The sequence below is a fragment of the Phocoena sinus genome, chromosome 9 (assembly GCF_008692025.1).
Source record: "Phocoena sinus isolate mPhoSin1 chromosome 9, mPhoSin1.pri, whole genome shotgun sequence".
NCBI lineage: Eukaryota > Metazoa > Chordata > Mammalia > Artiodactyla > Phocoenidae > Phocoena > Phocoena sinus.
The window spans coordinates 65,853,501-65,871,635 of record NC_045771.1 but is presented as its reverse complement, the minus strand read 5'-3'; the positions used below and the strand labels follow the sequence as shown (position 1 = coordinate 65,871,635).

The window sequence follows — 18,135 nt, the reverse complement described above, 5'->3', positions numbered from 1 at the left end:
TTTTCCCTGATTTCACTAGAATTTACCTTGAATCATCTGTGATGAATTTTTATTTCGAGTACTTAAGATATTTTATCATTAAATAATAATTATAGTAATTAATATATAAATTATATAAATTAATCTTATTTATATGGTTGCTATAATATATACATGTAAATATACTTGAAGGTGAGTGTAATATAAAATCTGATGTCTGATTAGGTCATGAATATACATATATCCATGGTATTTTGAAGGATTGGGGGTTTGCTACCCCTTTTTCTGGTGTATATTAATAATTAGAGTCAAGATCTCAGCCCTAGATGAGGTGTTATTTGAAATTGCTTAGGTGGGATGGATAGCCTATGCAGATCGGATTCTGTAAACCTCTTCATCAGGTATTTCCAAGGTTACCGTTGGGGAAATTCTCCCTTTTCTCTTTAACCTCTAAGATATCATAACACGTGTTAAACATTAGAGAACTTCAACTAAGGAATACAAGAATTGTGCCCATGTGTTGGGTACATTTCAAAGGAGATCTACACCACTCACATAAGACTTGGAAACAAGATAGTGAAAATGTAGTTTTCAATTGAGTTTATCAGTTACTAGGAAGATATATTAGGGGTAGGTAGAAGTTTGATGAAGATGTTGAGATCTGTGGAGAGGCTTGTTTGGGTCAAATTAACAGTGCTTTACCCATTTCCTATGGAGGAATGAAATGAGAGCCTTTTTGAAGAAGGGGAATGTTTCCCCCTCACCTGAAATCAAGTTGGAGAAGGTTCAAAGTATCCATTCATAGGGCTTGGTAATGTTTCTTGGAGTTTTGGAGATTAATACTTACACGTGTCTGAAAAGATGAGACAAATGCCCCTGCCTGAGCACAGAGTTAGGAAGCTGCATTAGGAGTGAACTGCAATGACATATGTAGTGGGGGAAGGATGTATAAATTTGACGGTTGATTCTTGGGAAGAAGTTGGCCTGAAGCCATTTTGAAAGTTTTTCTAACCAAGAGGATCAAAGGTGGACCTCGGGAAGTGAGTGGAAGCCACCAGCAGAGAGGAATATTTCGTGGCAGGGCAAGTTCAGTGTTCAGTTGGATGTCCTTTGAGAAATGGAGAAATGTGTTCCTTCTGCCCACTCAGGATTTGTCCTCTGTCACCCAGAGGACTCTGCCTGTACATGACAGTGGTACCTTCCCCTTCCCCCATGTGACCCCTAAGGAGTCACAGTCCAGTGAAGGGGGAAGGACAAGGAGAAGAAAGCACTAACCCGGTCACCACTACAGGCTTTTTAGTCTGAAATAGGCTCAAGCTGGGAAAAGCAGAAGTTTCACCTTTCTATGAAGTTAGAGATTTTGATTATTATGTTAAGTGGACATCTTAACTAGTGAAATGAAATTATTCTTTTGATTAAAGGGAACTGGAAAGCTGTGGATACTTCCTAAGGTTTTATCCAGGAGCAGGGAAAGAACTAGGCCAGAGAAGGTTGAAAGACAGTGGGAGAAAGTTTTTTATTCTCACGAAGGAGCCTGACTTCTTTAAAGAAACAGTTATTCCGTAATTGCTTTGTCTCTGGCTCAGCTGTGGGATCTTGGCCAATGTGCTTAATCTGTCCAAAGCTTTGGTTTCTATATCAGTACCTGAGCATAATATTAGTACTTATCTCAAATCTTATAGTGAGAAACAAATCTTATTAACACAGTGCCTGCCACAATGTAAGCAAATACTATGTTATTCATACTTTGGATTTTTACACAGATATCTTAACTCCTAGTTCAGTATTGGGCTCAGTTAGGTGCTCACTGATCTGTTCAGGTGAATTACCAGAATGACTGGGCTGAGGCGATAGAAATCAACAGGTTTCTGAGCTTGGGCTAGAAGAAAGTGGTGACCAAAAGCATAAACTTATCGGATTCCTTCATTCTGGCTGCTGGTCCCAGATGTGAGGAAGGAAGCTTCAGCTTCCCTAATCAGTCTTTTCTGACTCCTTTAATAGTAAACACAATAAAACAGCTTCTTAAAGATACAACTAAACATGTAGCTATGAAAATAGGGGCACAAATCCGGGACTCTATGGGCCATGTATATAAAATAATTTTAGGGGAAAAATAAAAAAGATTCTGGTAAAGTTCAAAATGGAGTCCAGTTGTTGAAGGCAGAGCTAATACTTGAAGGTCAGATTGCTCAGATGTGTAAATCCAAATGCCAGTTAATTATTTTCAAATAATCCAACATCAAAGGCACATGTGGCTGTGGATAATATGTAAACATTTGAAATCTCACAACCACTACTTTGGCTTTAAACACTGGGAAGGTGTTTAAATGGTACTTGAATGGTGACTATCCAAGAAGTAATAGCAATTTTGCTTTCTTTGCCTTTGTAACTTCCAGTGGTCTGAGGAAAATAAACCAATGTATTATGAAATTAAAGACAAATACTAAATTTCAGAGGAGTGATACAGGTTTAGGAAGGCTCTAAAAATGTGCAGATAGGTTTTGATAATCTCATAGACAAAAAGGCTTGGCTTGGCTTTGGCCTTTTTCTTAACTTGTAGTAAAATTATACAAATAAGTATCTGCATGCCAGGGAAAATAACCTCAGTTAATAAAACATCCAAAACAGAAGGCATCCAACTCACTATGACTTGTTCAACCACACAAATAGAGCTACAGTATATATAAAAAAATGAATATCCATGGTGGATTTTTCTGTTCTTTAAAAGAAGAAAAAGTACCTAGCTCTTTGATCTTCTTGTCTCTAGTCTCTTACCTTTTTAAACATGATTTCAAGGATGCTTATTTCTCCATACATATGTAATCAGTAGTATCTGACAAAAAAACCTTCTGCAACTCCTTGTTCATTTTCCCTCCACAGCTTCATAGCTCTTAAATTAGAGATTAAAAAATAAAAAAAGAAAAATTCCAAGGGTGGGAGGCAAAGGATCAGTGCAATTCCATCTGAAGTTGAAAAAATATTTTGATATTTTTAACTAAGTGTCCATATTGGGATGTACAGTATCATTATCTTTTCATAGAATAAACTACTGCTTTGAGAAAATAACCCAAGTTTTGGAGAGCAGTAAATATTACAATTTTAGTGAAAATGTTGTTATAGAGTTCCATATTTTAAAACTTAGTTCTTTCCTGTACCCATCTTGTCTTCTGAAATTAAGTGTTTAAAACAAACTTGAAAGGTAATTTTGAGTTGACGGTATATTCACAGGCCATGTAGTCCTATTCCCCCATTTTATAACTGAATCTTAGATTAAGGTTCTGCATCAACTGGTAGTTCTGGGACTGGAAGATTAAAACCTTTGCGTACATCTTTAATCTCCATGATAAAAAGCAGTCCAAAAAAGTTAAGATTCTGTGGCAGTGTCTTGTTTTTGTTTTATTTCAAAGGTTTGATTTTTTTTTTTTTGTGGGTGGGTCAGTTTTACAGAAGTGAGAATAGCTTAATTTGATAAAAATATTAGTCTTATTAAATGAAGGAATAGGAAATAATATTTTAAAATCATTTGTGTAAATTATCTCAGTTTAGAGGAATAAAATCATAGTTCAAAAATGTGAGAGAAGATTTATCTGGAAAAAGCCATAGGAATTATTATTAATAATCCTTTCCTTCTTTAGTAGATTATGGCATTCTTTCTTAAAACTCATTTTTTTCAACATCTTCTAGATTCTAACTTTTGTTGAATTAAAAAAAAAACCACACAATTCTTAAGGGATTTGAACCAGCTTTCTTATTTTGATTATTCAGTTATTTTTAATAGTGCTGATTTTATAACTTTCAGTGCCTGATGTATTAAATATTTTATGTTCTGGTATATATATTTGAATGTTGAAATTCTGGTAAACTCAAGTAGTTCTGAATTACGTGGTGTTTGTCAAATTTATTAACTACTTGGCATACAATTTTTCTTAAATAGCTTTATAGGTGTTTACTGAATATTTACTGAATATTATAGAAATAATTGTTTATTCATTTATAATCTACATGATACTATAGATGTATAGAAATTCATTTGCCAATAAAAATCCCACCTGTGAGAAGTTTTATAGATAGGAAAATAATTGTTTAATAAATGATAATGAAATTGGCAATCTGTTTGAAAGGAATCAGATTGTGGATGAATTAAATCATTAATTATTTTAACTGTAGGCTGTATTTAAACTATAATTAAAGAGGATATTAAACTTGTTAACTTAAATGATTTATAAGACATGATTGTGTTAACACTTGTTACTGAAATCAGTACGTTTTGGTATAAAGTAATGAGTTAAATAACTACTCCATTTTCTTTAGAAGCACTTGAGTTTTTATAAGGTTTAGAAATTTCACAAGTATTCATCCACTCTTCAAACTCCTTTAATTAAATTTCTCTTCAATCACCATGATTTAAAGTAAAACACCTTTTGCAGTGGGTAAAAAATGATGCCCTTAATTTAACCAACCATGTGACAGACTTGATGTGAAACCAGGTAAGTAACAGTGAAAGCTGCTATTAGTGACAAATATAAAACACATTGAATAGTTTCACAGGAATTTTCATCTGTTTAATGTATAGTGATGTTAGGATCATTGGGAGTATTTGAAGGGAGATTTGGGTAATAAAGGGTAGATGGTAGTTCATCCATGTTGGTTCCTGAAATTGGCTGTAAAATGCATCATGAAATAAATTTCTCCCATTTGCTATTTTGTCCCTAGGTATCTTTGATATTGTGCGTGAGAATACCAGGCTGAAATAGTGGGACTTAAGTACTTAAATAGGTGATTCAGAATCAGATATTAAGTATAGGAGCTTGGAGCATCTGTAAATATTTTAAATATTGTGGCTAATATATCATAATATATTTAATGCATGATTGAAACTGGGTTGTCTTCTAGTAACAGTTCAAGAATCCAGACTTGGATTTGGTTCTTTTAAAATTACATTGTCATTGACTTGTAATAAATGTTGTTGATTTATCACAAAACAGTGTTCTTGCTAGCATAAATCATTATCACCATGATAGTACTTTCAATCACACACACTAGAGATTTGATATTCTTACGTGTTGGGAGGATGTTGCTCTCTTGATATAAACAAAACTAGGCCATTAATGGTGAAAAATGTGGTTTCTGGAGCCGGACTGACTGCATGCAAATCTTGGCTTCACCATTTCCTAGCCATGTGATTTTTGAATATATTAGCTATCCTCCCTGAGGTTGTTTGTAAAGTGACATATTTATACATCTTCAATGCCTTGCTGCGAGGGTTGAATGACTTAATATATATAAAGAACTTAGAATATTGCCTAGCACATTTGAATTACCCACAAAAATTAGCTACCAGCTAGTTTTCCCCCCTGCCCTTTTTGTCCTGCTGTAGTGCTTTTCAAATTTTTTTTTGCTAAATTCTCATCTCCTGCTTTCTCTTGCTAGATTCATATCTGTTGGGTTTATGGAAGGAACTAACTTCTGTAAGACTAAATTATGTGTGTATGTGGTTATGTAAAATATGCAAAGGTGTGTGTGTATATGAGTGTCAGATAAGTAATATTTTGATGGACAATATATCAGAAGGATTTATAGGGTTTCTCTTTACTCTAAAGAGCCGTATTCTTGTTAGAGGCAATTGTGTGGACTGCTCTACATATGTACTTAAACACAGTGTTTACAAACTTTGTTCAGGGACCGACACAGGACATGCACACCTATCATTGTGTATATTAGATCACTTGTTCCGAAAATTCTTGGAAGATTCCTTTAATGACGACAAAGCTGTGAGCCATAAGATGATAGGCAAAGAATTTTTTCCCCAAAGGGTACCAAGAATTCAATGTGGGAAGCTTCGAGTTTGGTGGTTAAGATTGACTGAAGGTTGCTTTTGCTACTTAATAGCTGTGTAATCTTACACATGTTACTTAACCAGAACTCCCTCTTCAAGATGGCTTGAATTTTACATTTCTCATAATTCATATAAATGCTTTAGTGTAATTTGGACAATGTTGCTTATAGTTAAAATGATTAAAACAGGAGCTGGCAAAGAGTAAACAGTGGAATATAAGATTGTGATTCTACATCTAACTCTACCATTTGTCTCAAATGTTTGCTTTTGTTTTACAAAGGGAACTAAGGAAAAAGAAACCCCACAATTATTTCCTCCTAGATTAACAGTTCTCTAAGAGCATCTCTAGTAGTGGACCAGTACAGCATCTTTATATATGAACAAGAGTTTTTTTTTTTTTTCAATGAAAGTAGCATTTGCAAAACAGCTTGTGTTCACTTTAATTTGGAAACATTAAAAATTAATGTCAAGGTGTAAAATTAGGTTGTATCCCACACTTGAAATATTTTTTGATAACTTAAGCAAAAACCTCAATGTCACATGGTCTATCCATTCCTTAAGTGTCTATTTACTTCTCAGTTGTTTTTAAAGAATAATCTTCTTAATCAGCTCAACAATAATGAGAAACTGCCTTGGTCTTCAATTTTGCTTCGATTGTGGAAACAGCCTTGGAAGTATCAATTCTAGATATACCTAACCACATCTTGTCTTGCCACAATCTAAACAAAAAGAACAGACCCTATAATAAGAATAAATTTCTTATTATAGGATAAAACAATTTATGACTTCCCCAGTGGCAGTTTGAAAAAATGTTGAGACTTTGGAAGATCTGTTAATCTGGGAAAAATAAAAGGACATGCTTATATCAAAAATATGTGCCCTTAAAGTTAATGTCAGCAAATGAGCCCCCAGATCAAACCCCAACCCAGAAAGCTTTGTTTTTTCAATAAAAGGTTGACAAAATAGAAAAGTTTTATTCTCCAAATATGCAGGTCCACATTTTATTAGTTTTTCAGAACATTTGATACTAGACCCATGTAAAATGAAAGGAAATGTGTCAGCTAAAAATGAAGAACTCTGAATGTGCAATTATTAAAGCTTTCATCCTCGTGATGGGACAGCTGCAGGGTTAGAGGCTCACACTAAGTCACTCAATGCTTACAGAATACCCAGTGTGTGCCGAGTTCTGAATAGTGCAGCAACATCTATGGGATATATTGAATAATCACAAGTCTCCTTTTAGGTATAAATTATTTTACATTGCCCAAGGATCTTTTCAAACAAGTAGAGGATATTATAAAATCAAGCATTTACTTGAAATTGGCTTTACTATTTGAAAACAAAATTTATTTGTGAGCTCTGCTTACAACTGTACACAATGATTGTAATGAAACTCCTTTCAGTTAAAAAAACCAAATGTTAAAGGCTTTATACAATATTCTCTCTTAGAAATACAAAATGTTTTAGAAACACTATAAGGCATCTTGCTGGAGCAGTGATATTTAAAGATGGTTATAACAACTGCAGATATCTAGGGATATCTGGGAGCTATAAAGAGAGTTAAGTTATTGTATGTACATTTTAAACCGCATTCTGCCAAGAAGGATAAAAGCTTAAGAGAGCAGTGTTTTGGTTTTTTTCCTCTTTTTTCAAAGGTGTGTGCTTGTAGGAAATGGAGAAAATCAATAAAAATTTATACTCATCAAAGACATGCCCAACATTGCCTTTTTTTCCTTCTCCTTTTCTGCGTTTGTATTGGACTGTAGAAAGACAAGGGAGTAGGAATGAGAATGGAATAATCTTCTGGCAGCTGGGAGTTGTACAGATGAGAGAACAAGGAGAGAAAAGCCTTCTGTCATTCAGGACAGAGCAAAATATAAAACTCAGATTCTGAGATTAAGTAGAGGTGAGAATGGTGTACAAGGTATTTATCTTTTAAAGAAAAAATTTCTCTATAAAATTATATAATTTAAAAGTTAAAAAGATCCTGTGCTTAAAACTATGGAAAACACAGAAATAAGTTAACTATTTCAAGGGCAGACCAACATTAATTTTACTTCTTTGAACAGATCCTTACATGTTGCTAATTTGAAACACTTTTGCAATAGCATTCTAAGCTAATGATTAGGGAGTAAGTAGTAAACTCTCAATTTATTATATATTTGTCCCCTGTAATTTTGTATCCCTTGCTTCCTAATAAAATATCATTCCTGTTAGGCCCCATTGCTCTTAAAAAACCGCCAGTGTTCATTTTTGTCTTTTTACCGTTAAATCTATTGGGGACATTCTCTACGCTTTTCTGGGTATTTAATTTTTTATGTATCTCTATTACCTATGTATTACAAATATGGTGTTTTTTGCTTTTTAAATGATTGAGCACACAAGTCTCCTTTTTTTCCTTTTTTCAATTTCATTGTGATATAATTGACAAAATTGTAAAGATTGCACATTATGATATATGTTGAGAGGATTCCTCCCTGTCTAGTTAATTACCACATCCATTGCCTCACATTTTTATCTTTTTGTGTGTGAGAACATTTAAGTTCTCCTTTCTTAGCAAATTTCAGTTATACAGTAGTGTTATACAATAGTGTTATCAACTGTAGTCAACCATGTTATATATTAGATCCTCGTATCTTGTTCATCTTATAGCTGAAAGTTTGTGCCCTTTTACCAACATTTCCTTATTTCTCCCAGCCCCTGGCAACCACTTTTCTACTGTTCTATGAGTTTGATTTTTTATTTAGATTGCAAATATGTGATGCCACGTAGTATTTGCCTTTCTGCTTCTGACTTGTTTCACTTAACATAATGCCTCAGGGTCCATCCGTGTTGTTGCACAGTGCAAGAGTTGCTTTCTTCTAATGGCTGCATAATATTCCATTCTGTATATACACATCTTATCTCTTCATCTGTTGATGGACACTTAGGTTGTTACCATATTTTTCTGGCCATTTAAAACATTGCTAAAGGGAAGGGTTAAGTTCTGCCTCTTTGATTTTGTCCTTTAAGTATTTTCTGCTGCAGCCCTCACCCCTTTCACTAATTAAATTGTGAATAATTAAGTTAAATAATTAAATGATTATTAACTATGAATAGCTCTTTTTTGATTTACAATTATAAAAGAACTCTAACCTGAATGCAGTTCTCTCAGGCATGGATGCTATATTCCACTTCTCCTATGTCTTTCAGTGCCAACAATAGTGACAGACACAACATTGGAAATAGAAATGAGGGCTGATCACTAAGATTATATTAAAATACTACATTGTAGTTACAAAAATACTAATTGTTTTGTTAATTAAATATAATCGTACTCTAGACTAAAAGGAGGGGTGAAACCAGTGGAAGATGCTTGGTATATTCTTTTGTCATATTTCTTATAGATTTATGAATAGGGCAAGTGTTCACAAGTATGGGGGCAGTTATGGGAATCTTATCAAAACATAATTGTTGGGATTGACATATATATACTAATATGTATAAAATAGCTAATTAATAACCTGTATAAAAAATAAAATAAAATTCAAAAATTCAAAAAAATAATTGTATCAGAAAAAGCCCACTATACATACATTAAAAGTATCAAAATGTCATAGTAGGTAGTTGAGGGCAGTGGACATAGTAGGACAGTATCTTAAAAAATGAAAGAAACTTATGGAGGTATTTTTCTCTTATTTACAATAGTTTAGGGTATTATGGTTTTCCAAACAAAATGATAGGATGGTATGACCTGATCCTTTTACTTGATGTTTGTAATCCTACAGCCAGTCAGTACAAGGATCTCATTTAAAAACATCTGATACCAGGCACTACCCATTTCCCCAAACATCTTTTATTAATGCTTTGATACTCAAGTTAATCTCTTCTGAAACTTGGATTTTTGTCTTCAGTTTTTAATTTGTTAAACTCTGGTATATCACCATTTGTCTATGGCTTTCCAATTGTATTTTCCAACATCACTTTATAAATAATTTGTTACTTTTAAAATTTTACTCTGTAAATAATTTAATATTATTTGCATAGTATTTTCAGCATTCCAGGCGACAGTCAGTAGGGACTGAACATTAAAGAGGTTGAGCAACGAATATGCAAAACTAGTATTAAATGGGGAGATTTCAGTGATAATGGGTTTTACAGGTCACCAATTCACTTACGAATATTTTTGGGTAGTTATGTTTTTCTATCCTATCCAAATTCAGGTATTTGGAAAACGAACGTTAGGGTAATGGGAGACACTTATAAGTATTTGCAGCTAGAGGTATATAGAAAGTATCCTTAAGGACAAATTGTGACTTGACTAAGGATCAAGAGTGATGCTCATGGAAGCTTCCTAACCACTAGTCTCAGAATTCTCTGCAGTTGGCAAGGTCGACAATAATGTCTCTGAAAGCGTTCGTCTGTGAGTGCATACCAACCATGTTTCAAATAATTTCACCCAGTCTGACACCTTCAAATACTATTCATTTCCTTTTCCTTCCCCCATTCTCTTACCGCTCCTCCTCTTTCGTGGTTGGTGCTATCTTTTAAAACAGTTTCTGCCTGCTTTCTTTTTGAGATACCTTTATTTTTATTTTGAGAAACTTTATTTTTTGAGCAGCTTATGCTCATTGAAAAATTGAGTAAAATGTACAGAGACTTCCATATATCCCCCCTCCCCACGCCCTGCAGTTTTCCCTGTGAACATCTTGCACTGGTATAGTACATTTGTTAAAATTGACAAATGAATGTTGATAAATTAACTGTATCCCATGGTTTATATTAGGGTTCACTCAGTTGTACCTTTTATGTGTTTGACAATGTATGATCATATATTGGCAATTAGAGTATTGTGCAGAGTAGTTTCATTGCCCTAAAAATCTTGTGTGCTCTATTCCTCCCTCCCTATCGACTAATCCCTGGAAACCACTAATCTTTTTACTGTCTCCATACTTTTTTCTGTTGTAGAATGTCATATTGTTGGAATTATACAATATATAGCCTTTTTCAGGTTGGCTTACTTAGCAGTTCTCTTGTTGTATTTCCATTCTGACCTGTCATTCTTTCTTTTGCTGAGGTCTTTACACCTCTTCCAGTGGTCTTCATGAAAGGAACTTAAATGATCCCATATGTGCTCTTTCATTTATGTGGCCTGCATCTGGTCTATGGAAAATCCTGATAAATTCATTTTCTTGAAAACTGAGTACCAGCTGACTAGTGAGAATGACCTCTCCATTGTGCCTTTCATCAAAAAAAAAAGGTAGCCAGGTGTTTGACCTTAATCTGGAAAATGCAAAGCTGATAAGCACTCATTCAGTGGATCTCCTTCCCTTCCTACAGCTCTTCTTTATTAACTTGGAGTTGGGAGAAGGGGCTTCCCAGCCCTCCATTCTTCAAAATGACTGTACTTTAAACCTTCATCAGTGTGACTGAGGGGTTTAAGAGTCATTGCACTGATTCGTGGTCCCCATAATAAATCCTTATCTAGAATCTAACTTTGGAAGCTCAGTTTAACATTTTGTAGCAGGAGCAACTCAGAACATATTTTTTCTTCAAATATTCAGAGATTTAACAGGAATCCCTCTACTTTTCCTTTTTTGTGCCAAAATGTCACTTAAGGAGTGACTTTCCCAGACCCCTCAATGTCGTATTTCCTGTTTTCATCTGGACACCATCTAATTGACAGTTCTAAAATATGTGACAAGTAAATAAAGCAAAACTACCAGATCACCAGGTACTAAAGCAGAAGACACACGTTTGTGACATATATACATCAAACGCAAATAATATACACTTAACAATTTAGCTATGAGAGGAATGGATCTTGGGATTCTTAAATAAAAAAAGGTAGGGAACTAGGAGTTCTTTGACTCCAAGAAAGTGCTCCTCTATGAAATAACCTTAAGAAATTAGTTTATAAATTATTACATATACATAAACAATTTTTTAGATTTCTATACTGTTTTCTTTAGATTGCTAAGTATGAGAACATGACCTACTTTTCTCCAACTTGTGCTTCATAATGGGTATTTGCTCTATTTTATACACAACTATTTTCTCCTAGAGTTACTCTTCTACAGAAAGCACTTCCAAAATTGACTCATTAAAAACAGTTCTGTGAATCTTAATCAAAGATTCATAGTTTGTATTCATGTAGTTCACAACTTTGTGAATTGCCAATTTTTGTTGAATTATTTACATAAAAATGAATACATTTTAACTGTTCATTAATTGGCAGTGTCTAATAATATCTTCTATTTGCTACTTGCCTTGCGGACATTAAGAAAATGGTTCTGAAATTCAGTTGGCATTTTGGGAGGCTGGCCTAGATAATCCTATTTCTGGAGAATCACTGATATATGCCAGAACATACTTTAAAAATCTCTTCTTAAAGTTACATCACTGTTTTCCTTAATCCTTAATTCAGTCCATGGACTCTATTTTTGTTTTAAATTGTTTGCCTTCTAACAGCTGATAATCTGGAAAAACTTAGGCTAACACCAGCCAACAGAAGAAAAACTCAGTAAACATGGTGTGACATAGCAGATAAGAGCATAGAACTATAAAGCCAAACTGAGGGATATGAATCCTTTTTTGTCATCTCCTGAGTTACGTTGAGTAGGTCTCTTAAACTGTCTGTGACTTAGTTTTCTTTTGTATAAAAAACGAGTAATAGCACATATCTTGTAGGGTAAAAATGAAGATTAAATGAGTTAATACATGTAAAGAGCTTCTCAGTGCCTGGGACATGAAAAGCACTCAGTAAATGTATGTGTTTTTGTATTTGTAAAATAGTTAGAAATCCTGTTTGTCTAGCAGTACCAGGAATCATAGCATGTTCAATTTTTTTCCACATAAAGAATAAATGAAAGTTAATCAATTGAACTTGTGTGATTACCGTTTGCACCAACCTGGCTTGAGGAACTATTGGCTTATGAAACTAAAAATAATCAAATCAAATCAAACATAGGACACGAGAATTTAAATTGACAAGGTCTTTTATTTTAAGAGGCATTGGCCGTGGTTCAAACCATGTGGAACAGTGTTCAGAAATGTCCTTTGTTCATCAGGATGTTTAATCCTATACCGTAGGGAAAAAAAAAAATAGTTCTCAGGAAGCATATATACTATTCTGAAAAGAACTTATTCGCAAAAGAAATAGTGTCAGCTTCCTGATGGGCTTCTGGAGTTTGGTTCCCTCACTTGCCTCTCTAGAGGGGCCTCTGTTTGAACCCCAAACACTAATGAGGTTCTGTGTAGTGCCAGAATCTATGGCTAAAAGCTCGTGCCCTTGACCTTTTGCTAGCTTAAATTACCTTCTTTGATTTCGGAGCAAATTATTCTGAAGGCTTACTCACATTCCAGCATCCTATTTACTTTCCTTTTACATGTTTACCTTTTTCCTGGTTTGTTCTTATAAATCTAGAGGTGCAAACCACAGGGAGTGTGGGTGCACACTGAGTGTCGCAGTGAGGGAGAAGGTGAAATGTTTTCCTAGTTCTCTGCAACCAGCCCCTGCAGACCTCCAGCCAATACCCACACTATACAGAAAGCTTTGAGGATAAAAATTCGAAGTGATATCCAGAAATTGTTTAAAAAATGTCTCAAGCGACTGAGTTGATAGTTACTTTTCCTATATTAATGTAACTTTAAAATGGCAAATGGCTTCTCCTCATAGGTATCTTTTTCTAATGTTGTATATTTCATAAGTTATAACGTATATGGTCAATAATGTTACACATTTAAAAAATAAGTGACACTCAAATTCCAATAGTGACCATAGTTCTACATGGATCAGTACTAAATCTCTCAGACAAATTAGTCTTTACATTGACCAAAACAAAGTCATTATGTGCATATTAGGTGCCACAACATAAATTGAATTAAGAGGTGAGTGAAGAACATACAGCTTTTTATTTATTTATTTATTTTTTTGCGGTACGCGGGCCTCTCACTGTTGTGGCCTCTCCCGTTGTGGAGCACAGGCTCTGGACGCGCAGGCTCAGCGGCCATGGCTCATGGGCCCAGCCGCTCCGCGGCGTGTGGGATCTTCCTGGACTGGGGCACAAACCTGTGTACCCTGCATTGGCAGGCGGACTCTCAACCACTGTGCCACCAGGGAAGCCCCATACAGCTTTTTATACTACTTGATATGTGATACTTTCAGCCTTAATTCTCTACCACATTTTTACTGTTATCAAATTATTCCAGTGGCAAAACCATCAGCCGTCTGCTCATTAAGTGAAATAAAACAGGTAAAATGTCCTGTACAGTGTGTGGTGCATAAAGGGGTTCATTAAATATTATATTCTTACCTCCTTCAATTTTTATCCTTCAAAACGGGATATTAAGAATTTAATCAACTCCTTGATGTATATATAAGACTAGTGAGGGACTTCTCTGGTGGTGCAGTGGTTGGGAATCCGCCTGTCAATGTAGGGGACACGGGTTCGATCCCTGGTCTGGGAAGATCCCCCATGCCCTGGAGCAACTAAGCCTGTGCGCCACAACTACTGAGCCTGCGCTCTAGAGCCTGCGAGCCATAACTACTGAGCCCGAGTGCCACAATTACTGAAGCCCGCATGCCTAGAGCCCACGTTCCACAACAGAGAAGCCAGTGAAATGAGAAGCCTGTGCACTGCAACGAAGAGTAGCCCCTGCTCGCCGCAACTAGAGAAACCCTGCACAGAGCAACGAAGACCCAACGCAGCCAAAATTAAATAAATAAAAAGACTAGCAAATTTGGTGATGGAATCAGGGACTAAAAGCTGCCTTACGATGTAGCTGGTTTATTCACTGAGTGGGGAGTTGGAGATTACAAATTCAAGAAGTACTAAATGTTCTGTAAGCATATGATTTTAAAAAAGAGGTCCCTCCCTCTTCTGCCCATATAATTCTGGGGGGTATGAGTATGGGAAGTATCCTTTACCAAATTTCCAAGTTTACCTTAGACTTCGTCACAGAAGGAGATCTCATTTTATTCTTCAGGTCCAATACTGTTGGAAAAGATGTTCCAGGGTTAGTTGGGAATGTAGACAGCCAAGTTTGGACAGGGCAGTACCAAGAATATTACACATCTGTAGTTTTCGAACTTGAATCCCTTACTTCTTGTCTCTGTCCCTGCTTTGTAATTCTTAGAAAAACTCCCTTCCTAGCTGAAATGGTCAGAAATTGCCCTTTAATGACTTAGTCATTGCTTCACGGCCTAAAAGCTATTATACTCCTATATAAAAGGACTCATAATTATATATGAGTTAATTACTTTAACTTTGCAAACTTTAATATAGGGGATCCAAGAGTTAAGAATTCTTGTTTGCTAATATTTGAATTTTATGGGTTCCCCTTCTAGAAAGCTTAATCATTTTTTTGACTAGAATTTTGTTAAAATTAATCATCTTCAATATAGGTAGAACTAGTTACTCTATTAGTGTGAATGGATGGAGTAGAATGAATAAAGGTAAACTCCCACCTGGAAGCTTTCCTAACTAGAAGCCAAGCCTCTTCTGGGCATACCTGCTTGTCTGGGATTTTGCACTAGGATTCTAGTTAGTCATATTGCTCTTTTGTTTTGTCCCCACCCACCTCAGTTTTCCCCTCTCTACCACTGCCAGTGCGATTATGGTCATATCATTACCCTATTTTAGAATTCTAGCACCAACTGGGTATTTGAGTCATTAAGGAATTCTTACTTTTTTTTTTCAGTTTGCTATTGTGGTCATATTACAAAAAAGGAGTTCTTATTTTGTATTTATGATAGAAATGCAATATAAGTTAATTTTCTTAAGAATGATATGTGATTTTTATTTGCGCTTTATCTTCTAGAATTAGGTGTTTTTTTAAAAATAGGCATTATTACTATATGAAAATCCTTCAATGGCATCTCATTTTTATGTTTATAATATTTCTTAACTTTTTAACAGTGTTAAAAGCCCTACCTACTTTTCAGTCAGATTGTTTTGCATTTACTCACAGTCCTGTATTCCAGATATATCAAGGTATTTGCTGTTGAGTTTTTTGATTCAAGACCCATTTTAGTCCTGTGTATTTGTACTGTTCTAAGTTGAATACCTTCTTCCTTCCTCAGTGTTGCTAACTCCTGTTCTTCCTTAGTAACCAGTGCATATATATATTATTGAAATTTGACTGTATCATACCTCATGGTACGTATTCTGGCCCTCCCTACCTCTTTTTTAGACAGTGAGCTACTTGAGAGCAGATATTGTTTCCTATATGGAGTGGCATATAGTAGGTACTTAAGTGCTGTTAAATGAATGAATACATTTGTAGCCCCAAATCATTTTTTCTTAGCCAGTGGACCACCTTTACCATGTTTAACTCTTGGAAGAAAAATGTTTCTAACTAAGAACAAAATATGTATACTTGGAACTGAGGCAGATCATGGGGTTGAGACTTAGATTTCCTCCTTTCCTCTTCCTCCTTTATTGCCCAAATCTTCCTCCACACTTCCCCTAAAAAATTCAAAACTGGAGGTTGGGACAAATGACATGAATGCATTCATAGATGCTCTGTTAAAAACCAAAACCAAAAACCTCAATGCCTCTCCATATTTTTAGCATTAATGACCTTCCGTCTGTCATTTCTTTTTTTTGTTGTTGTTTTTTTGTTTTCAAATTTCATCTTTTTAATCAACTTGGTGAAAGACATCCTAAACGCTACGTGAAACACAACAGAATATTTGTTTCTTCCAGTATTAAGAAAAAAATGACAGATATTTTTAAGAAACTTCTATATAGTCAAGGCAGAGATCTGGAGTAAAAAACACCTCTAAGTAATCATGTTCTTCATTTCTTATAGTTACAGTTAGAAATTGCTTCCTAATCACGATTAAACATTGTGTACAGGTGTTTAAAATGTTCCTAGATGCACATTACTTAAAAAAATCAGTATGGGCAAACATTTTTTGCTAGAACCAACATTCCTGAGAGCCCCAACTAAAAAACTGGTAAAAAAATATCCAGACTCCACAAACGTCTCAGAATTTGTCTTTAAATGGGAGGAAAAAAAAAAAAAAAAAAAACACATGGAACTTTATGAAAGGTCTTTAACAAGCTACCTTGGGAGCTCTACTCAAAAAAATAAGTTGATGTAACTAAAACAGATGTTTCAGTGCAGCTCCAAAAATCTTTATAAATATAGCCATTTGGAGGGATGGTGCTGGATCAGAAGAAGTTTTATTCCTTGTGTATCTACATTAGGTGTACATGCCTCATCTCAGTTGTCATAATTATCCCTGTAATTTCCTCCTGAGTAGCGGTCATAACCACCCTGGCTTCTGCCGCCATAGTCTCTGGACCTTCCATATCCATATCCATATCCTCCAGGTCGGCTGTCATACCTGCCACTTCCATAGCCCTGGTCCCCACCACCTCTAGAGTAGCTGTGACCACGCCCATAGGCCCCAAAGGCACCCCCTCTTGTTCCTTGGGCCAACTTGCCCGCGTGGTCTCCACCGATCTGACGACCGTCCAGAGACTCTCCATTCATGGCTCTCATGACATCTGAGGCATGCTCTGGATTGGTGAAGGTGATGAAGCCAAAGCCCCGGGATCGCTGAGTCTCCCAGTCCTTGACAACAACCACCTCAGAAATAGGTCTGAAGCTGCTGAAGTGGTCTTCCACAGCCTGCTCATCAGTGTTGAAGTTGAGCCCTCCCACAAAGAGCTTCCCTTCTTCAGAGGACATGGTGGTAAATTCAAGTCCTGGAAATTAAAAGGCCGAAGAGACAGCTACTGCCAAGAAGCTGAGAGACTGGGCTGTCATTTCTTTTTGTAGGCTAGACTAGAGTATAATTCACACAGATTTCCCTATTCACAGGAATATCTGGAATGCATTTTTAGATGAAGTTAATATCACAAATTGTGGCTATTAGTTTTGATATTATCAAAGAAATATTAAAAAGAACTTGTCTATCTTTAATGCAGATTATAATCTTACAGCAGAAGAGTAAAATAGTGTCTCACAAGGGAGCTCTTCATGCACTGCTGCATTGGAAGTTTATTTGAAGAAGTGGAAGAATTTGATCACTCTTTGGAAATCAATTCAGCTATTTCTCATGACTAAGTTTCCCTTATACTTAGAAAGAAAGCCTTTATTGTTTTCCCTCAAAACAGTGCTGTTTGTCTACTATTTTATCTAAGGAACATTTTGTCAACCAAAAAATAATTCCTCATACAAGTGCAGATTCATTAGTGTAATTTAAATTAATTCTTGTCAAATATAGTGAGTTTGAAAAATGAAAACGTGTGGCTATAGAATAATGAAAAGGCATTTTTCTCAGGTTGTTTTTCTGCCACACTTAGGAAGTGGGGAAGAGGGAAGGA

The 18,135-nt window shown here is 35.4% G+C and overlaps 1 protein-coding gene across 1 annotated transcript; it reads right to left on the bottom strand.

The window, feature by feature from the left end:
• Window positions 1-16,741: 16,741 nt before the first annotated feature.
• LOC116759475 (RNA-binding protein 3-like) lies at window positions 16,742-17,520 on the bottom strand. Its single transcript, XM_032643296.1, has one exon. It carries the CDS (start codon window positions 17,495-17,497, stop codon window positions 17,027-17,029), a length of 471 nt encoding a protein of 156 aa, XP_032499187.1. The 5' UTR covers window positions 17,498-17,520; the 3' UTR covers window positions 16,742-17,026.
• Window positions 17,521-18,135: the final 615 nt, after the last annotated feature.

What these genes read in the sequence shown, in the direction of transcription:
- LOC116759475 (XM_032643296.1), bottom strand. Translation starts at nt 17,497, where the DNA reads ATGTCCTCTGAAGAAGGGAAGCTCTTTGTGGGAGGGCTCAACTTCAAC.